Source organism: Heptranchias perlo, chromosome 4 (assembly GCF_035084215.1).
Source record: "Heptranchias perlo isolate sHepPer1 chromosome 4, sHepPer1.hap1, whole genome shotgun sequence".
Classification (NCBI taxonomy): Eukaryota; Metazoa; Chordata; class Chondrichthyes; order Hexanchiformes; family Hexanchidae; genus Heptranchias; species Heptranchias perlo.
The window spans coordinates 24,304,034-24,327,113 of record NC_090328.1 but is presented as its reverse complement, the minus strand read 5'-3'; the positions used below and the strand labels follow the sequence as shown (position 1 = coordinate 24,327,113).

General features: G+C 46.2%; 1 protein-coding gene across 1 annotated transcript in view; it reads left to right on the top strand.

Moving 5' to 3' along the window:
• The window catches only part of sorbs2b (sorbin and SH3 domain containing 2b), a 259,709-nt gene that overhangs the window by 130,669 nt on the left and 105,960 nt on the right, over positions 1-23,080 (top strand). The window contains exons 11-12 of the mRNA XM_067982104.1: positions 5,650-5,729; positions 14,775-14,951. Of these exons, the coding sequence (XP_067838205.1) occupies positions 5,650-5,729; positions 14,775-14,951 (257 nt within the window). The remainder of the gene's footprint in view (positions 1-5,649; positions 5,730-14,774; positions 14,952-23,080) is intronic.

Here is a 23,080-nt window from a genome sequence, read left to right as displayed (position 1 = left end):
TCAAGAATCTGACTAATGAGGGAAACTAGGAACAGGCTTGAGTGTTTAACCATTGACTGAGAAACTGCTTCCGCTCCAGAGCCCTGCACAAAATACTAGGGGAAAGAAAAGCTCTGGGGCTCGATTTTTCAGACGTCCGAATGGGTGCGTTCGTGGTGGGGGGGCTCTGAAAATTTGGGAATCCCGGGGCGGGTCTGGAGCCCAGCTCCAACCCGCCCACTTCCGGGTTCCCCAATGACACGCTTAGATGCGCGCGCAGCCCCCGCATGCGGGACTCCCATCGGCGATTAAAGCCGGCGGGATCCCACATAAAGCAATTAATTTGATACTTCGGGTTGTTAGCAGACCTGATTTGTAGGATATTTTAGGAGGGGTGGGATTTTCATCCAAACTGAGCGTGTTTCCCGTACTGGGGGAAACGCTCCCAGTTGAAATGGACGTGTTGCAGCCACCAGCCTGTGGCAGCTGCAACGGTCCATTTGACAGGTGGGGGGGGGGAGGGGGACCCTCACTCATTGCAGGGGGCCACTCTGTCACTTTGGACAAAGTTTGGCCTCCACCACCCTCCTCCTAACACTAAAATTCACCAACTTGCACACTTACCCCGGTGTGCAGACACATTTACCTACCTTGCGGACCCGCTCAAATGTACATCTTCTGGATGGGGGCCGCCATAGCTGCAGTCATGACCTCCTCGGAGGACGAACAGCATAATCAGCCTCGCCAGCCACACCATCCACCTCTGACACGTGGAGCTCCACAACACAGTGCTGTGACATGTCCACCTGCACAGAAGGAGGGAGGGCAACGGCAGAGAGAGATGCGTCGCAGAAGGCACTACCCTCGCCACAGGGTCCACAGACCAAGGCTCAGCTTCCTGGACCTCTCTGAGGAGCAGTGCACATGGAGGCTCAGAGTCACTCGACATGTAGTCATGGACATCTGCAGCCTCCTTGATGCCGAGCTGCTCGCAGCTGCCTCGAGCACCATCTTCCTACCTGTCGCTGTCAAAGTCACCACTGCCCTCAACAACTTCTCCGGATCCTTCCAGGGTGCCACTGGGGACATCGCCGACGTCTCTCAGTCGTCTGCACAAAACAGCCCTGCAAATACAGATGCACACACTCTGTAGTGACACAATGGGTGGCATCAGGTGTGGGTCTTCATGGTGATCCTCAGGAAAGGGCATTATTGCACAAGCCAGTCAAGAATGACCAAGACATGGCAGAAATGGTGACAATATAATATGTAATATGAGTTGATCAGAAATCAAATATAAGTAAAAACCATGACAAGCCCTCAAACACCCTTGTGCATCCCCTTCATGCTCACGACACGTTTGCCTTACGCTTCCTACTACACATATGTGATGCATGCCCTGTGGCTGCAGCACAGATAGTGGCAGGTTGGGTGAGGCTGACCGTGAAATAAATGCATCAGAGGGTGAGTATGAGATAGAGCCATGAAGATTGGATTGAGTGGTAGAGGTGGGATGAGTACTGGCGAGTTGAGTAAGTGCAGGTAAGATGAGGATGAGCTTTGAGTGGGTGTGAGGAGTGATGTGATAGAGTAGTGTTGGCAGTGCAGAAGGAGATGTGGGGTGGGGGCGGTGATGTGGCAGACGGAGTGTAGGGGAATGAGTAAGTGTACTCACTTTGGCTGACCTACTTAGTTCATTGAAGCGCCTCCTGCACTGTATGCAGGTGCGTGATATGTTGGTGGTGCTGGTGACCTCCTCTGCCACCTTGAGCCAGGCTTTCGTGGTGGCAGAGGCAGGCCACTTCCTCCCGTCCGCCGGGGAGAAGATCTCTGTCATCTCCCTCCTCCTCATCCCATCCAGTAGGACCTGGAGTGAGGCATCATTAAACCTGGGAGCAGCCTTTCCCCTGGGCTGCTCCATGCTGTAATTTTGGCTCCTTTCTGCAGCATGAGTCATTGGAGGACTGCCCCTTTAAATCGGGCTCCTCCAGCTGACAGCCTATGATGCGGGTGCACAGTCCACCCGCTGCGCAGCTTTCCAGCGCGAAACCCGGAAGCCAAGGTAAGTGCCTTCAATTAGGCTGCGATCGCACCCCAAATTCACTGGGCACGTTACCAAGCGCCCAGTCGACCCGCCCCCCCCCCCCCCCCCCCCCTGCTGCTAACCCGCCTCCCTCCTAATATCGAGCCCCTGGTCACTCTGTAGTGAAACTGTTTTGATGTGAAGCCAAAACCAGTTGTTTTCATTTCCTTATTCTCTCCCTTCTTCCCCACTTGTTTTTAAACTAGGTTTGATTCATTAGATAAAAAAAATCTTTTCTAGTTTTATAAAATGTGAAGATTCAACCAGTTACATCCTGTCTTGTATTCATAAATTCATCAGCACCTTTCAGAGTCTAGTCACGTTTGGAGGTGGGTAAATGCACTCACAGCATGGTGAATGCTAAACTCTGGAGCACTTGGCCTTCTGAGCCAAGCATTCACAGGATACTGCATAAGCCACTAGGATTTTTATGTTTTCCAAGGGGACAAATGGTTCCCACTTGTCCAGCCACGTTGTAAGTGCCACTGTTGAGAACCTCGGGTCGGTAAGGAATTGCTGGCAAGCCAGCCATAGAACGTTTTCTTCTGCCACAAAGATCCGTTGTGGGATTAAAGAAACACCGCAGGATATTACCCTTGTTCACAAATGTTATTAAATTTTAAAATAAAAAAATCTTTCCCCTCCCCACCCCCTTTCTCAGACTTGTCATTTACAACTGCGGTTTGAGTGGTGTCATATTTCAAATCTCCTGAGTCACTTCAATCTCTCTCTTTCCTGCTCCCTCCTGCCCCCATCTCAACTAATTTCAGTGGCCAGATATCGCAATGTAAAAGTATTAACTTAATTTAGACCTCCAAAGATTTCTTTACACTTTTTTCCATCTGAGGTAAATTTGAGGTTAAGGCCACTGTAGGGCATCATCCTATATTAATCTTTTTAAGTTGTTTGCAATTTAATTTACTTTTGTAATCTTATTTTTTTCTCTTCTAATTTTCGCTTCCCATTGTCCCCACACCTTCCCTGATCTACAGGATGGAGATCTGTGCTCCCGTCTCCATTAGTTATTGCTCTCTTCAGCCATAGTAAATGGGAGTCATGATGTGGAGATGCCGGTGATGGACTGGGGTTGACAATTGTAAACAATTTTACAACACCAAGTTATAGTCCAGCAATTTTATTTTAAATTCACAAGCTTTCGGAGGCTTCCTCCTTCGTCAGGTGAACGATGTGAAAGTGAAATCCTCGAAATGAAATCTCTATCTCTGTTTTTTTTTTGTTCGTTGTTTTTTTTTTTGGTGATTTGTATATTCTGAGACCTGGCAGGTAACACCTGTCTGTCTGCACACTGATTGCCTTGGCAACGGGCAGTTGAAAAAACTGTCTGTAATCACCAAGCATTGTTCTGTGAATTATAAATGCGATTTCATTTCGAGGATTTCATTTTCACATCGTTCACCTGACGAAGGAGGAAGCCTCCGAAAGCTTGTGAATTTAAAATAAAATTGCTGGACTATAACTTGGTGTTGTAAAATTGTTTACAATAGTAAATGGGTAGTAAGAGGAGGGTTGGGGCTGATTAGGGACCATAAAGGAGATCTACTCATGGAGGCAGAGGGCACGGCTGAGGTACTAAATGAGAACTTTGCATCTGTCCTTGACAAAGAAGAAGATGCTGCCAAAGTAACAGTAAAGGAAGATACAGTTGAGATACCGGATGGGCTAAAAATTGATAAAGAAGAGGTACTAGAAAGGCTAGCTGCACCCGGTCCGGATGGGATGCATCCTAGGTTACTGAGGGAAGTAAGGGTGGAAATTGCGAAGGTACTTCCATAATCTTCCAAACATCCTTAGATATGGGAGTGGTGCCAGAGGACTGGAGAATTGCAAATGTTATACCCTTGTTCAAAAAAGGGTGTAAGGATAAACCCAGCAACTATAGGCCAGTCAGTCTAACCTCGGTGGTGGGGAAACTTTTAGAAACGATAATCCAGGCCAGAATTAACAGTCACTTGGACGAGTGCGGATTAATTAGGGAAAGCCAGCACGGATTTGTTAAGGGCCAATCGTGTTTAAGTAACCTGATAGAGTTTTTTGATGAGATAACAGAGAGGGTGGATGAGGGCAATGCAGTTGATGTGGTGTATATGGACTTTCAAAAGGCATTTGATAACAAGGCTACCATGCGGTACTTATCAAGATTGCGGCCCAGGGAATAAAAGGGGCAGTAGCAACATGGATATATAATTGTGACAGGAAACAGAGAGTAGTGGTGAACTGTGGCTTTTCAGTCTGGAGGGAGGTGTACATTGGTGTTCCCCAGGGGTCGGTGCTGGGACCATTGCTTTTCTTGATATAAAATAATGACTTGGACTTGGGTATACAGGGCACAGTTTCAAAATTTGCAGATGACACAAAACTTGGAAGGGTAGTGAACAGTGAGGAGGATAGTGATCGACTTCAAGAGGATATATACAGGCTGGTGGTATGGGCGGACAGTGGCAGATGAAATTTAATGTAGAAAAATGCAAAGTGATACATTTCGGTAGGAAGGACGAGGAGAGACAATATAAACCAGGGGGCACAACTCTAAAAGGGGTACAGGAACAGAGATCTGGGGGTATATGTGCACAAATCGTTGAAGGTGGCAGGGCAGGTTGAGAAAGCGGTTAAAAAAGCATATAGGATCCTGAGCTTTATAAGTGGAGGCATAGAGTACAAAAATAAGGAAGTCATGATGAACCTTTATAAAACACTGGTTCAGCCACAACTGGAGTGTTATTCCCGTTCTGAGTACCGCACTTTTGGAAAGATGTGAATGCCTTAGAGAGGGTGTAGAAGAGATTTACTAGAATGATTCCAGGGATGAGGGACTTTAATTACATGGATAGAGTGGAGAAGCTGGGGTTGTTCTCCTTGGAACAGAGAAGGTTGCGAGGAGATTTGATAGAGGTATTCAAAATCATGAAGGGTTTAGACAGAGTAGATAGAGAGAAACTGTTCCCATTTGCAGAAGGGTCACAGACCAGAGGGTATAGATTTAAGGTGATTGGCAAAAGAACCAAAGGTGACATGAGGGAAAACTTATTTACGCAGCGAGTGATTAGGATCTGGAATGCACTGCCTGAGGGGGTGGTGGAAGCAGATTCAATCTTGGCCTTCAAAAGGGAACTGGATAAGTACTTGAAAGGAAAAAACTTGCAGGGCTATAGGGAAAGGGCGGGGGAGTGGGACTAGCTGGATTGCTCTTGCATAGAGCCGGCGTGGACTCGATGGGCCGAATGGCCTCCTTCCGTGCTGTAACCTTTCTATGATACTAAGGTCCTTTGCGCAACTCAGAACTCTCAGTATTCCAAATATAATGTGTTGTCACAGCCTGACCACCCACTGAGCATTGTCAGTCGCTACGTACAATGATCATCAGCATTTCTAAAATCTGTTCCGTGGATATTTGAAGTATTAAATCCCAGTTCGGACATTTTAAGGTCAAAAGAGTGGAGAAAGAAATTGTTACCTTTCACTTTTTGGAAAAAGTCTTGACCACTGAATTTTAGAAGTGGAATAAAGAATGATAGCGAGTGTGTATTTTTCTGTTTGGTGACTAATTTAAGCTTGCATTTGTAATCTAGACAGTGGATCGACCCAAAGACTGGTATAAGACGATGTTCAAGCAAATACATATGGTGCATAAGCCAGGTATGTTGGGTACGTTCAAGATTGATGTCTGAATTAATTCATCCACATTTCTAAATCAAACTATGAACCTCCGAGCTCTCATCTCCATGCCACATTATTAAACAACAGCTTGTATTTATATAGCACCCCTTTACTATAGAAAAACATCCCAAGGTGCTTGACAGAGGCATACAAAGAAAAATGGATGCCAAGCCCAAGAAGGAGAAATGAGTTGGGGTGACCAAAAGTTTGGTCAAAGAGAATGGGTTTAAGGAGGAAAGAGGGATTTAGAGAGAGAATTCCAGAGCACAGGGCCTACATGGCTGAAGGCACGGCTGCTAATCACAGGGCAAGGGGAGGTAGGGGGGGAGGGCGGGGGTGTGTGCCCAAGAGGCCAGAGTCAGAGGAATGGCAAGCTCAGGGGTGGGTGTGGCACTGGAAAAGGTTAGAGAGATTAGGGAGAGGTGAGGCTATGAAGAGATTTAAACAAAGGGATGAGAATTTTAAATTTGAGGTATTGGGGGACCAGGAGCCAATGTTGGTCAGCAAGGACAGGGGTGATGAACGAACGGAATTTGGTGCAGAGTAGGATATTGGCAACAAAGTTTTGGATGAGCTGAATTTATGGAGGGTGGAGAACAGCAGGCTGGCTAGAATATTGGAACAGTTGAGTTTAGAGATGAGAAAGGTATGAATGAGGGTTGCCAGCAACAGATGGGATGAGGCAGGGATGGAGGTTGGCGATGTTACCGAGGTGGAAGTAGGTGTTTTACACATCTCCTGATGTTTTTTTTTATATTGACATCAATGGGAAAAAAAAATTAGATGTGTAAATTGGGCTGCACAGTAGCCATTACCTGTTTTTTGCCTGCCGACAAAAGTCAAAATTACTCCAGATTTTTCTAAATATGACTGTCAGATTTAAATATCAGCCTGCACTGGAACGGAAATTTGTTACCTATCATTTTTTTATGGTTAGCCAGTTCTTTGCTGCATGGAGAAATCCATCTTCATGTTTAACGCAGCTAAACAAATCCACTTTGGAATCATAGGAACATAGGAACAGGAGTAGGCCATTCAGCCCCTCATGCCTGCTCCACCATTTGATAAGATCATGGCTGATCTGTGATCTAACTCCATATACCTGCCTTTGGCCCATATCCCTTAATACCTTTGGTTGCCAAAAAGCTATCTATCTCAGATTTAAATTTAGCAATTGAGCTAGCATCAATTGCCGTTTGTGGAAGAGAGTTCCAAACTTCTACCACCCTTTGTGTGTAGAAATGTTTTCTAATCTCACTCCTGAAAGGTCTGGCTCTAATTTTTAGACTCTGCCCCCTAGTCCTAGAATCCCCAACCAGCAGAAATAGTTTCTCTCTATCCACCCTATCCGTTCTCCTTAATATCTTATAAACTTCGATCAGATCACCCCTTAACCTTTCAAACTCTAGAGAATACAACCCCAATTTGTGTAATCTCTCCTCGTAACTTAACCCTTGAAGTCCGGGTATCATTCTAGTAAACCTACGCTGCACTCCCTCCAAGGCCAATATGTCCTTCCGAAAGTGCGGTGCCCAGAACTGCTCACAGTACTCCAGGTGCGGTCTAACCAGGGATTTGTATATCTGCAGCATAACTTCTGCCCCCTTGTACTCCAGTCCTCTAGATATAAAGGCCAGCATTCCATTTGCCTTCTTGATTATTTTCTGCATCTGTTCATGACACTTCAATGATCTATGTACCTGAACCCCTAAGTCCCTTTGGACATCCACTGTTTTTAACATTTAGAAAGTACCCTGTTCTATCCTTTTTTGATCCAAAGTGGATGAACTCACATTTGTCTGCATTGAATTCCATTTGCCACAGTTTTGCCCATTCACCTAATCTATCAATATCGCTTTGTAATTTTATGTTTTCATCTACACTGGTTACAATGCCACCAATCTTTGTGTCATTGGAAAACTTAGATATGAGACTTTCTATGCCTTCATCTAAGTCGTTAATAAATATTGTGACTAATTCAGGCCCCAAGACAGATCCCTGCAGGACTCCACTAGTCACATCCTGCCAATGTGATTACTTACCCATTATCCCTACTCTCTGTCGCCTTTCGCTCAACCAACTTCCTAACCAAGTCCGTACTTTTCCCTCGATTCCATGGGCTTCTATCTTAGCTAACAGTCTCTTATGTGGGACCTTATCAAATGCCTTCTGGAAGTCCATATAAATAACATCCACTGACATTCCCCTGTCCACTATATGGAATCTATATAGATAGACTTTCTGCTCTTCCATTATGAAGTGCACACTTCCTCCCCCCCCCTCAAAGGGGACACTCCACTTACCCAATTCCAGAAAACTTAGCAGCCAAATCTTGGGACCACCAAGTGTTCAAAGTGAGATTGATCTCACGTTCTAGCAGCTGTTATATCAAATTTTCAGTTTCCTTATGTGCTAAACCACCGACATCTGCCTTCATTGTAGTGATATGACCTGTGCAGGACAACTTGTGATGTGCTAGCCATCTTGCTTTTCTAGAAATCTAAGTAAAATGCTGTATACCAGGCGTTCTTGTCACCAACTGCCTAATCCAAGTCTTCATATGAGGGCTTTTGGTGAAGAGTTGTGTTCACTGGGCAGCCGATGTTCTCTTGCAATGCATTGAGCATCAGTTATCCCGGAGCCCCCTCTCCCTTCAATACTGTCTCCTTTTTGCCACAAACCCATTTCGGAACTTGATCTTGGATTTTGGAGGTTGGCTGGAAGAAGCCCTTCTGTTGTAATGCTAGGAGCTCTGGACACGTGTCTGATGCAGCAATCATCTTAAAAAATTAGAATTACCAACAAAGTGAAGCCTTTTGAACCCTGTTCCCAATGCTTCCCACAGTAGACTCGTGACTAAGGTCAAAGCATGTGGTGTCAGGGGACAAGTAACAGAATGGAGAGCAAGCTGGCTACAAAACAGAAAATAGAAAGTAGGGGTTAATGGTAGTTACTCAAACTGGCAAAGGTGGGAAGTGGTGTTCCACAAGGATCGGTGCTGGGACCACTGTTGTTCACCATTTACATAAATGATTTGGTCTTGAAAATCAGAAGTACAATTTCAAAGTTTGCAGATGACACCAAATTGGAGGGTATAGTTAATACAGAGGAGGACTATGACAAAATACAAGAAGACATTAATAAACTTGCAGAATGGGTGTGTAATTGGCACATGAATTTCAATATAGGTATGTGTACGGTGGTACATTTTGGTAAGAATAATAAGGAGGCCACATACTGCTTGGAAAATAAGAATCTAAATGGGGTAGATGAACAGAAGGATTTAGGAGTACAGATACACAAATCACTAAAAATAGCGATGCAGATTAATAAGACCATTTTTATTTTTTTTTAAAAAAGCAAGCCAAGCACTGAGGTTCATTTCTAGAGGGATAGAATTGAAAAGCAGAGAAGTTATGCCAAACTTGTGCAGAACATTGGTTAGACCACACTTGGAGTACTGCAAACAGTTCTGGTCTCCATATTATAAAAAGGATATAGAGGCACTGGAGAAGGTGCAAAATAGATTTACTGGGATGATACCAGAAATGAGAGGTTACACCTGTCAGGAAAGATTGAACAGACTGGGGCTTTTTTCTCTAGAAAAGAGAAGACTGAGGGGTGACTTGATAGAGGTCTTTAAGATTATTAAAAGGTTTGATAGGGTAGACGTAGAGAAAATGTTTCCACTTGCAGGGGAGACCAGAACTAGGGGCCATAAATATAAGGTAGTCATTAACAAATCCAATAGGGAATTCAGGAGAAACATAGATGCATTTAAGGGGAAGCTAGATAAGCACATGAGGGAGAAGGGAATAGAAGGATATGTTGAGAGGGTTAGATGAAGAAGGGTGGGAGGAGGCTCTTGTGGTGCATGAACACAGGCATGGAACTGTTGAGCTGAATGGCCTGTCTCTGTGCTGTACATTGTTTGTAACTTTAATTCTTTGTACATTAATGGGATGATTGCCTAGGTAACATGTGTTGATTGTGAAATGGCTTTGAAACAAAATCCCCCAACTTAGAACTACTCAGATCTTTTATCCAGCTCTGTGCATCAGAGAGACACGGTAGCTTTATCAAGCACCCAGCTGGTTCAAGTATTGCTTTCATTGTATTGTCTCTTTACATGCTCGGTGTAGTTAGTGGCCTGTTATGTTCCATGTTTGATATAAACACTAGGAATTAGGCCACTAAATTATTTTTTTGTTTTGTAAAACAAGTGAGCTGTTCGCTTCTAACTGATGTTACGGACCAATAAATTGTGAGCATTGATGGCAGTCGTACCATACTGGCAAGCACATGCAAGGAGGTGGGCAATCGATTTAGATGTAAAGTGTATAAACTTGGGACGTGTGGATTTATTCACTGAAAATTTAGAGAATCCTCAAGCAGGGCAGCATCACATAACTTCACATATAAGCTTATGTGGGATCTCCTATTCCTTCATATTTTATCTATATGTGAGAGACACAGAGAGCATTGAAGAAAATCTAGAAGTATACAGCCTGAACCAGTTAGGGTCAGTTTAGTAAGGATCCACCTTGATGGCTAACCAGTGGTCTGCTGTTTCTAAAAATGAAAGTAAAACTATTAGCCCAATTCCATCAGTTCTGATGGCAGTTAGTAAACCACTTTCAACATTGCTTTTTATTTTTTAACAGATGATGATACAGATTCATTCAATGCTACATATGCATATGTTTATCCTGGTAAGAATTTTATATGTTTCGTTTTTAGATCTCAAATAAAACTAGAAAACAGTTCTTTCCAATTGGACCAAACTGCACTATCCACCCAAGCACATAAATGTAACATTACTGATATCCTCTCCCAGTCCTCATCCAGTCATTGCTAATCTCCACTTCATTGACCGTACACATGCCTTAACCTCTTTAATGACCCATGCCCAAGTTTGATGGCCACCTGCAGCTTTGAAAGTGGTAACAATTACAGTATTGTCAATCCCAACACTACAAAGTATTGAAAGAGGAACTGTCCTCACTGCCATGTCCCACTTTTGAATGACAGACTTTCACTACCCTTTTCCATCAAGTCCATCGCTCAAGATGACATTGATACCATCTGATGTCCTTAGGGGCTGTGCATCCCATTCCATTATGTCTCCAGTAATAAAAGATCAACCTAAGTTACAGATTTCCTCAATTCTGAATAGATATCAAAAAAGATCTTTAATTCAACCAATAATTTAGATATTAATGCTGTACCAACCAGGGTTAAAAGATCCCATACTATTATCCATAACAATCTGGTCACTACCTAAATTCATTGGGCCAGAAATTGCTGCTAAAGTAACGGTGAGCCTAACAGCGCTCACCGTTATTAGTGGGCAAATCAAAGAGAAAGTTCTGGCAACCACACATGTGCAGTCAAACGCAGAAATCTGGAACTTGCTCCTCTTGATTCACCGGTGATCTTTGAGGCTGCAATCAAAGGACCAGCACGAACTTGCTGTCCTGCCCAGTTGGAAACTAACTAATCTCGCCACAAAAAAGGTATGTTGAGTTTTTTTTTAGGTCTAAACTAACTTTTAACGGCATGGTAAGTATTAATGACTGCCAAACAACTTCTCTGGCACCAAAAATTAACTTTTAAAAATGTGGAATCTCATTACTCCTGATTTTAATAGTTTTTGGACATTAAAAAAAAATTAATTAAAAAAATTAATCTTTTACTTTTTCTCTGTCTCTTTTATGTCTGTCATTTAATCTTACCCTCTCTTTGTTTCACTTTCTCTATCTCATACTATAGTACATTTACTAACCTTATCGGGCACTTCCTGGTTTTTAGCCTGCGCGGTTTGTCAATGAGTTTCACTTTCTGGTTCTCACAGCAAGGCTTGCTTCAAGCTGATTGGTTGAGGGGACAGAGCTCCTTTCCCTGCCCACACAGTCCAGGAAAGAATGCTGCTGTTTTTTTTTGAAGTTGCATTTCAAAGAAGGTGCCGCCAAAAAGAACACGGTAACTTAGTGTGTGAATTTAAATCTAATGAATGGCGAGCACCATTGGTTCGCCGCTCAGAGCAACTTACGGGCCAGTAGTTCCTTCTAATAACTAGATGATGATTTTTCACTTAAGTGCTTTTTTTGTCGTATGTATTACCCCCCTGCACCCCCCAGCCACATTTTACCAAAAAGGGCAAGTAGGTAACTAAACCGGCGACAGATAATATAAAAATGAAAAGCTGCAATTGCTGTAGTCTGATTATAAAACCAGAAGTGTGCAGCAGGTCAGTCAGATCCTGAGATCATTCCAAAGGGAAATGACGGGTTATGAGTGTGAGCACTGGAATCTGAGGTCAGCCCAACAGTTTGCAAACCTGGGACTAGGAAAGATGTCATTGAAAATGTTTTACTACAGCTTTCTATCTTCTGTTTGGGTCATAATTTTTTTGCCAAGAAAGTTGCATTGGGATAGGGAGAGTGCAAATATTCTGTACTTTAAAGGGACAATGTCACTATGACAAAATGCCCCAACAAAACCTTTCACCATGTTTATACACAGAAGGGTGCATTGACTCAATCAACATTGCATTGTGCAACACTTCTTGTTTATCATTACAAATGATTTAATCTCCATTTCACTGAAATGAAGATAAAAACAGCATTATAAAAGCTTGCTCCACCAGACTGTAGTACAAATGGGTGTGGAAGAAGAGATGGCGGTGGAGTAGAGGTTATTAAAAGCATTTGTTTCGGACTCCTGTAGAAACCTATCCTGCCCAATATGCCAACACTTTTTCTTTAAGTATTACATTTCATTACTCATCCAAGCATGAAAAGCTTACAGAAAACAAAGATATTTCAACTGTATGTACCTTGCTCATGATATGAACTATCTTTCATCTTTGATTTTTTTCTTTCATGTTCTAAATTACCCTAAATAGGTAATTCAATGAGATTGGGTGCCTCCGTGGCTTCGCACACTGGCCTTTTCGCTTCTGGGACCCACATCTGAATCCAGTGCAGACAGATGGGATGAGAGTCTCTTTGTGATGGCTATAAGGGGCTCATGTGAAATGAGTTTGAGCAATCTTAACCAATTTCTTAGTGGGTGTGGGCGTGCAGCACAAAGCAGCACTAATTGGCATGAAGTCTTACTCAGAGGCCACAAGGATGTCATGGAAAAAGGAAACGTCATACTGATACAGTAGAAAGTAGAAAATAATCAAGAAGGCTAATGGAATGCTGGCCTTTTTATCTAGAGGACTAGAGTACACGGGGGCAGAAGTTATGCTGCAGCTATACAAAACCCTGGTTAGTTTGCACCTGGAGTATTGTGAGCAGTTCTGGGCACCGCACCTTCAGAAGGACATATTGGCCTTGGAGGGAGTGCAGCATAGGTTTACTAGAATGATACCCGGACTTCAAGGGTTAAGTTACGAGGAGAGATTATACAAATTGGGGTTGTATTCTCTGGAGTTTAGAAGGTTAAGGGGTGATCTGATCGAAGATTATAAGGTAGTAAGGGGAACAGATAGGGTAGATAGAGAGAAACTATTTCCGCTGGTTGGGGATTCTAGGACTAGGGGGCACAGTCTAAAAATTAGAGCCAGATCTTTCAGGAGTGAGATTAGAAAACATTTCTGCACACAAAGGGTGGTAGCAGTTTGGAACTCTCTTCCGCAAACGGCAATTGATACTAGCTCAATTGCTAAATTTAAATCTGAGATAGATAGCTTTTTGGCAACCAAAGGTATTAAGGGAAATGGGCCAAAGGCAGGTATATGGAGTTAGATCACAGATCAGCCATGATCTTATCAAATGGCGGAGCGGGCTCGAGGGGCTGAATGGCCTACTCCTGTTCCAATGTTCCTATGAAAGTAATGTTCTGAGATTAAGGACCAATGCGCATTACTGTGACAGAGTAGAGGAAGAATTAAACTGTAATAGGGCTCTCCCAATAGGCTAGTGGGTAACTACACCATGTGGAGTGGTCTTAAGCCATAGATTTAGTGCCCTCTTTTCTGTTGTCTGATGAAGTGACAGTCTCTGTTCTGAAATTCAATTTCTACATTTTCCCCCTTTACTGTCTTTCTCTCATAACTGGGTATGGTTCCACAGAAGCTGGCAGCACTGCAGTGCTTCAACTAAGCAGCCACTCTTCACTTGAGCCTGGACAGTGATTGTCGCTAGTCCTTTTGGTCATAGGGAGCATCATCACTAAGTATAATTGTCCTGGCCCAATGTGCAATGTGGCAGTGAGCGGCAGTCAGGAGCAGGTCCCATCCCCTTTTCCCCTTCCTCTCTCGCTCCTAGCCCAGGGACACAAGGCAATATATTCTTTTCATTGCTACTCCAGCTGAGATCAGCTAATGCAGCATGGACCAGGAATCAAACCTGAGTCCTTCCTGGTCTGTAGGGCTGCATATCACACCACACAGTCCACTTGACCAGTGGAATAGGGGTTAGGAACTTCAATGTTAATATTAAATATCAGTAACAGAGTACTTATGTGCAGTTTATTTTAAATAAATAAGTTTGGGTTTTTTCCCCACTATCCAACAAGAAAATAGTTAATATTGAGAGTGAGTACAAGTCAAGAACCATTTATGTCAAGCAAAGGAGGAGATCACTCCTCTCTCGGAGTTTTGAAAATAATCTCTGACCAAATTATTGAAATACTGAGAGTGAAGCTTTTTCTTTTTGTACTATAATGGATGCACTTTTAGGAAAATCAACTCAGTTAGTGGTACAATAAAGATCCAGACTATTACATATGGGCCAGGAATTTCCCTAGTCCTCCTCCTGCTCTTCCACAGTAACTTCTCCTGAAATGCAGCAGAAACCCCAATATCGCATATAAAAGGGATTCATGCCATACTTCTGGTGAAGTTATGCTTGGGAGCAGCTCCAAGGAAATTCTCAGCCAATATCTTTTAAGATGTATCTGAACAAAAGTGGAAGCTTTTTTGTGTGTATATATTTACAAAGCCAACTCTGGATTTATCTGTTGTTTTCTGTTGAAGATTTTTTAAAAAATCTTTTTTTCATTGTTTTGTGCTAGATAATTACAGCTCATACACCTCTGTTCAGGCGCACCCTCCTCCCAAGACACATACTTACAGACCTTTATCAAAAAGTATCTCAGACAATGGTGTTGAATTCTTCAAGGACTCTGCTCCATTACCACCACCTCCACCTGTTCCGCCGCCTTCACAACCAAGATTGCGAGACTCAGGCCTCACAGAAAAGTAAGTGTAATAAAACCTGTCAAGCATATAGAACATTCGATTATTTGAGGTAAGCAAGATCAATTAACCAAGGACTCATCGACTTCAAAAGTTAAATTAGAGTTTTGTTATTCTTATGTCATTTATTTGCTGTGTCAAATTTTCAATATTAAAGATATTTAGTAGATTTAAAGCTATCTGACTCTAGTTGCCTTACAGTTGAAAGTTTTCATGAATTTACTATCATTGGAGTAGAGATTAGAACAGGGATTCACGCTAAGTATTTTCATGCCACAATAAATCTGTTGCAGAAATGTATAAAATTTTGCATTTTTCTCTGTCTCTCTCCTTCTGCCCTGATTTTTACATTGGGTGGGGGGGGGGGTGAGAACGCTGCACGTGAACCCGATAGCAGGAGGCGCGCCCGGAGAGTCCAGGGACGTGGAGATCCTGCTGATCCTTAACAGCAGGGCGTCATTTCAATAAAACTTCCCAGAGTCTCGTCTGACAGCTGGCCAGATTCTCTCCCTGTCCAGCGGGTGGGAGCAGGAATTTGGAGGCAGGAACAGTCCCTGGCAGTCGGTGATTGATTGATTTTGGGGGGGTTTCCCTCGCGATCGATGATTGGTGGGGGGAGACCGGGGCTGGGGATTCCAAAGCGATTGGGGGGGGGGGGGGGGGGGGGGGAGGACGGACAAGGCTGGGAAAGCCTAAGGAGTACTCTAGAGGCCTGGAGGATAACTCCTGCTTCTCCTAGACCACAAGGAGTTCAAAGAAAAAGATATTTTTAAAAAACTTATCTTGGCCCCTTCTGGCAGGACACCCCTTGGCTTGGCGACAATATTACATTGCGCGCCGATGACATCATCAGGCTGCAACTTTTGCAACTTAAGTCGGCCCCCATCTGCCTTTACCGGGAGCATCGCGAGGGCCAGAATTGCTACCATTAATATTACAGCGGCAGTTTGGAGGCGGGATTTCGATTTTTAAGATTTTAACCCTTCGCCTGATCGTTTCCTGCCTGGGGGGTGGAGGAGAGGGGGGTTAAAATTGAGGCCTCTGGTCTCTCTCCAATTTGGCACTGCTGAGCCCTAGATTATCAATCTCATCCAGAGAGGTGCTAGTGGATGACTGATGTGAGAAATGGAAAATAATATCTGGTGCTCCTTTTTAGTGCTGGGGTAGAGTTGCATAAAGTTTTACCCTGTTCGACCTGGCCTTGGAGTGCTGGATGGTGACACTGGGTGCCTGAAATGGAAAGTGTTCCATTCCCATGAACAGCTCATTTGAACATAAAAATTTGAATTAAAAAGTAGTCACACACACACACACACACACACACACACACACACACACTCTATATCAAAGAACAATTTGTGCAACTCAGTGCTGTGTTTTGAGATGATGGGCGCTAAATTGGGCTGTGCAGCACCCGTTGTTTCGGCACTACACGGCTCCTCTGACATCCAAGCTGGCGTCTTGGATGCGCGCACACGTTTCCTGCGTGACGTGCGCCAGACGCCACCTTGGTATAGGAGTTAGCACATGAGCTAACCCCGAATGCTGGAAGCATGTAAAGTAGGGAGAAAATGGCTGCAATCAGTGTGCAACGCAGATTTAAAGTGATACACATAATTTTGGACTTTAACGCTCAACTCAACGCACAGTCTCATCCCCGACCATCTAAATGTTTCTAACAGTGCCTGAAGGACCCCCCCGACCGGCGCTATGTAAAGGGCCATGCAGGTGTTGCAGGTTAGTTGCTGGATTATTCATTCTTTTTTTTTAAATTCGTTCATGGGATGTGGGCGTCACTGGCGAGGCCAGCATTTATTGCCCATCCCTAATTGCCCTTGAGAAGGTGGTGGTGAGCCGCCGCCTTGAACCGCTGCAGTCCATGTGGTGACGGTTCTCCCACAATGCTGTTAGGGAGTTCCAGGATTTTGACCCAGCGACGATGAAGGAACGGCGATATATTTCCAAGTCGGGATTGTTTGTGACTTGGAGGGGAACGTGCAGGTGGTGTTGTTCCCATGTGCGTGCTGCCCTTGTCCTTCTAGGTGGTAAAGGTCGCGGGTTTGGGAGATGCTGTCGAAGAAGCCTTGGCGAGTTGCTGCGGTGCATCCTGTGGATGGTACACACTGCAGCCACAGTGCACCGGTGGTGAAGGGAGTGAATGTTTAGGGTGGTGGATGGGGTGCCAATCAAGCGGGCTGCTTTGTCCTGGATGGTGTCGAGCTTCTTGAGTGTTGTTGGAGCTGCACTCAAACAGGCAAGTGGAGAGTATTCCATCACACTCCTGACTTGTGCCTTGTAACTGGTGGAAAGGTTTTGGGGAGTCATGAGGTGAGTCACTCGCCGCAGAATACCCAGCCTCTGGCCTGCTCTTGTAACCACAGTATTTATGTGACTGGTCCAGTTAAGTTTCTGGCCAATGGTGACCCTCAGGATGTTGATGGTGGGGGATTCGGCGATGGTGATGCCGTTGAATGTCAAGGGGAGGTGGTTAGACACTCTCTTGTTGGAGATGGTCATTGCTTGGCACTTGACTGACACGAATGTTACTTGCCACTTATCAGCCCAAGCCTGGATGTTGTCCAGGCCTTGCTGCAATGCGAGCATGGACAGCTTCATTATCTGAGGGGTTGCGAATGGAACTGAACACCGTGCAATCATCAGCGAACATCCCCATTTCTGACCTTATGATGGAGGGATGGTCCTTGATGAAACAGCTGAAGGTGGTTGGGCCTAGGACACTGCCCTGAGGAACTCCTGCAGCAATATTTTGGGGCTGAGATGATTGGCCTCCAACAACCACTACCATCTTCCTTTGTGCTAGGTATGACTCCAGCCACTGGAGAGTTTACCCCCTGATTCCATTGACTTCAATTTTACTAGGGCTCCTTGGTGCCACACTTGGTCAAATGCTGCCTTGATGTCAAGGGCAGTTACTCTCACCTCACCTCTGGAATTGAGGTCTTTTGTCCATGTTTGGACCAAGGCTGTAATGAGGTCTGGAGCCGAGTGGTCCTGGTGGAACCCAAACTGAGCACCGGTGAGCAGGTTATTGGTAAGTAAGTGCCGCTTGATAGCACTGTTGACGACACCTTCCATCACTTTGCTGATGATTGAGAGTAGACTGATGGGGCGGTAATTGGCCGGATTGGATTTGTCCTGCTTTTTGTGGACAGGACATACCTGAGCAATTTTCCACATGGTCAGGTAGATGCCAGTGTTATAGCTGTACTGGAACAGTTTGGCTAGAGGCGCAGCTAGTTCTGGAGCACAAGCCTTCAGCACTACAGCCGGGATGTTGTCAGGGCCCATAATCTTTGCTGTATCCAATGCATTCAGCCGTTTCTTGAATCACGTGAAGTGAATCGAATTGGCTGAAGACTGGCTTCTGTGATGGTGGGGATATCGGGAGGCGGCCGAGATGGATCATCCACTCGGCACTTCTGGCTGAAGATGGTTGCAAATGCTTCAGCCTTGTCTTTTGCACTCATGTGCTGGACTCCGCCATCATTGAGGATGGGGATGTTTACAGCGCCTCCTCCTCCCGTTAGTTGTTTAATTGTCCACCACCATTCACGACTGGATGTGGCAGGACTGCAGAGCTTTGATCTGATCCGTTGGTTGTGGAATCGCTTAGCTCTGTCTATAGCATGTTGCTTCCGCTGTTTAGCATGCATGTAGTCCTGAGTTGTAGCTTCACCAGGTTGGCACCTCATTTTTAAGTACGCCTGGTGCTGCTCCTGGCATGCTCTTCTACAATCCTCATTGAACCAGGGTTGATCCCCTGGCTTGTTGGTAATGGTAGAGTGAGGAATATGCCGGTCCATGAGGTTGCCGATTGTGCTGGAATAAAATTCTGCTGCTGATGGTCCACAGCGCCTCATGGATGCCCAGTTTTGAGCTGCTAGATCTGTTCTGAATCTATCCCATTTAACACGGTGGTAGTGCCACACAACACGTTGGATGGTGTCCTCAGTGTGAAGACAGGACTTCGTCTCCACGAGGACTGTGCGGTGGTCACTCCTACCAATACTGTCATCGACAGATAGATTGGTGAGGACGAGGTCAAGTAGGTTTTTCCCTCGTGTTGGTTCGCTTACCACCTGCCACAGGCCCAGTCTGGCAGCTATGTGTTTCAGGACTCGGCCAGCTCGGTCAGTAGTGGTGCTACCGAGCCACTCTTGGTGATGGACATTGAAGGCCCCCACCCAGAGTACATTCTGTGCCCTTGCTCCCCTCCTCCAAGTGGTGCTCAACATGGAGGAGGACTGATTTATCAGCTGAGGGAGGACGGTAGGTGGTAATCAGCAGGAGGTTTCCTTGCCCATGTTTGACCTGATGCCATGAGATTTCATGGGGTCCAGAGTCAACGTTGAGGACTCCCAGGGCCACTCCCTCTTGACTGTATATCACTGTACCGCCACCTCTGGTGGGTCTGTCCTGCCAGTGGGACAGGACACACCCAGGGATGGTGGTGGAAGAGTCTGGGACGTTGGCTGAAAGGTATGATTCTGTGAGTATGGCTATGTCAGGTTGTTGCTTGACTAGTCTGTGGGACCACTTTCCCAATTTTGGCACAAGTCCCCATATGTTAGCAAGGAGGACTTTGCAGGGTCGACTGGGTTTGGTTTGCCTTGCCTTTGTCGTGTCCGATGCCGGGTGGTCCATCCGGTTTTATTCTTATGACATTTTTTAGCGAGATTGTACAACTGAGTGGCTTGCTAGGCCATTTCCGAGGGCAATTAAGAATCAACCACATTGCTGTGGGTCTGGAGTCACATTTAGGCCAGACTGGGTAAGGACGGCAGGTTTCCTTCCCTAAAGGGGATTAGTGAACCAGATGGGTTTTTATGACAACCGTTTCTGATACTAGTATCAGATTCATGGCCACCGTTACTGATCCTAGTATTTTTTTTAAATTCCAGATTTTGTTTAATTAATTGAATTTAAATTCCCCAGCTGCTGTGACTGGATTTGAACTCATGACTCCAGATTATTAATCCAGGCCTCTGGATTACTAGTCCAGTAACATAACCAATATGCTACTGTACCCTCTGGCTGCGGGAGGATTAGGAAGTGTTTTTTTGAAGCTCCCTATTCTTCAGAGTTCCTACACTACTTTTGAGAGTACTTTGGGAGGTATTGCCTTGCAACTACAACCCTGGTGGAACAACATTCCTGGCAACCATGAGCAGTTTGCTAGGGCTCCCGTTGGGCATTGAGCATGACTGGGAGCATGCAGAGAGACCACGCCTAGCGGGTCAAGCTGCGAGGAGGCGGAGGACGAGGAGGCGCTGGGCACTGAGCAGGAGGCCCTACACAATGAGGGCCTTCAGGGATCAATTCTCTTACCTCAACATGACCAAGGAGGATTGCATCCAACACCTGAGGTTTACCAAGGAAGCCGTCACCGAGATCTGTCAACTGGTGTGGCCACAGCTCCAGCCTCAGAGCAGGGTGAGGACAGCATTGCCTGTGGCTGTGAAGGTCACCGTGGCGCTGAATTTCTACGGCTCAGGAGCAGTTCAGGCCACTGCTGGCGACATATGCAACATCTCGCAGTATGCAGTGCACTGCTGCATAAGGGAAGTCATAGACGCACTGTACCACATGAGGAGCAGATTCATCACCTTTCCTCTCGACAGAAACAATCAGAACGAGCGAGCACGGGGGTTCGCTCGCATTGCTGGCTTCCCCATGGTGCAGGGTGCCATGGACTGCACACATATTGCCCTGCGTGCCCTGCACATCAACTCGGCTGTCATTGTCAACCGAAAGGGCTTCCACTCCCTCAACGTGCAGCTGTTGTGTGACCACATGCATCGCATCTTGGAGGGCGATGCCCGCTACCTTGGAAGTGGTCACGACTCCTTCGTCATGCGGCAGTCCAATGTGCCCAGCTATCTTTCATCCGACTCGACAAGTCAAAGGCTGGCTAGTGGGCAACAAAGGCTATCCCCTCACGACATGGCTCATGACACTGGTCAGGAATCCATGCACACATGCACAGCAGGCCTATGCAACATCGTGGAGCGTACCATAGGCTTCCTCAAGCAATGCTTCCGCTGCCTAGACCGGTCTGGAGGAGCCCTGCAGTACTTCCCTGAGCGGGTGGGCAGATTCGTGGTGGTCTGCTGCATGCTACACAACCTCGTCACCATGAGGGACCAGCCTTTGCCACCAATGACTGCAGAAGATCCTGAGCCAGAGGTGGCGGAGGTGGAAGAGGCGGAGGTGCAGGAGGAGGAAGAGGCTGAGGAGGAAGGGGGTGGAGCCGGAAGAGGAAGTGGAGGAGGATGCAAGGGTGCAGCAGGAACCACTCGCCTTGTCTGCAAGGGCTCTGCGTGCTCGCCTGATCCGTGCCAGATATCAATAATTTGAACTACATCCCCCAACTCACCAACAGTCCTACACTCCCCACCTTTCCCCTCCCACATGAAAATCAAATCTCCCTCCATCACATTACACATTGGTGTCCCTCTCAGTTCATTGCATGAACAAAAACCACCACCAAATGCAAAATCAAACTCTCATTTATGGATTAATAAATGAAAATATGCAAACATAACAGAAATATTCACCCTTGTGCATTCCCTTAGTGCCTGTTGTTCGTGTGCCTTTACCTATCCTAGTGCTCCTACGAGGTGCTTCCCCAGTAGCTGGAGCATCGGTGGTGGAAGGCTGCTGGTCTTCAATGGAGGAACATGCATATGGCCTTGGAGGATGACCTTGAGCAGCTCTGGGCCTGGAGGGCCCGGCTTCAGACTGTACCATCTCAGCATGGGCTGCAGCAGTCTGGCCTGGCTGGCTGACAGGCAACAACAGGGGCACTGGTGGAGTGGCAGGGGTGGGAGCAGGAATGCTGTCGTCCTGAGAGAGGACAGCAGGTCCGACTGCCGTGGCGCCACTGCCACTCTCCCGGGGCGGCGCCTCAGCAATCCTGGTGATTGGCTGGAGAACGGATTGCTGGAGTGCTGTGACGCCCTGGAAGCCCCGTTCCACAGTGGTCCCCAGAGCCACGATAGCAGCAGTCTGAGCTTCCAAGGCAGCAGTCTGAGCTGCAAATGCAGCAGTCAGACCTTGGATGGCAGATGGGATGTGCTGCAATGGATGCTGAGACATCAGTCATCAGACGCTGCATCATGGTGGGGTCCACAGGTGTGCTGATGGAGATGACCACCCATTCCATGTTGGAAAGGATGGGCTCCAAGCTCTGCACAAAGCCCTGCGCCAAGTTGGAGCTGGACTCCTCCATGCCCCTTCTCATTATGCGCAGGCTTTCTGGCAGGCTTTCCAGTGCCCCAAACATTTGGTGGTGTACGCCCATCAGCCGTCTTCTGTAGCATGGCCCATCGAAGTCCTCATCTGATTCCTCTGCAGCAGAACTGGTGAGCGACCTCGCCCTCCAGCGAGTTGGCTCCTGTGGTATCTGTTCCCTCCGCCCCGGCTCCTGCACACTTGTGCCCGGTGTCTCACCACATGCAGATCCCTCCTCTAACCTAACCTCTAAAGGACGCGCAGTATCAGTCTCTGAGCTGGTGGAGGCAAGTGTCAGATCGAGTGACGGTGTGGCTTCAGTGTCCTCCTCCTCCCCCTCCTCCTTCTTTTCCTCTGGTGCCGCTACGTGTACTTGAGTATCTGCAATGGCAAAGGGAAACAGGTTGAGTTGTGGAGTGGGGAGAGGAGCAAGTAAGAGGTGCGTGCTGGCAGCGTGTGCAGCACATGAGTCAGAAAAGATTATGGGTGGAGGGAGATGTGGAAAAGGAGAAGGATCATTAGATATGCAGAGACCCCCTTGACCGGGACCTCCAGCGTGGCACGTTGTAACGGCTGCAGCGACAGCCCGTCCAATGATCCTGAGCACCGTCTCTTCCAGGGGGATGAGGACGTGTAGACGTGCTCATCCAGCCTCGGGTCCCTCCTGCTGGCGGGTGTTATACGCCACCTTCTCCTGCAAGATAGAGGACAGTGTGTCAGTGAGTGGGTGATGTGCCTGTCATGGTAGAATAGCTGCCAGTTTGTGTGACTTAGTGGTGGTTGTGTGGCCTGCAAGTGTGGTATTATATGCGTGTGAGATGCAGCATTGTGTATGGATGGGCAGTGTTTGTGGGTGGCTGGGTGAGGGGAGGTGTTGT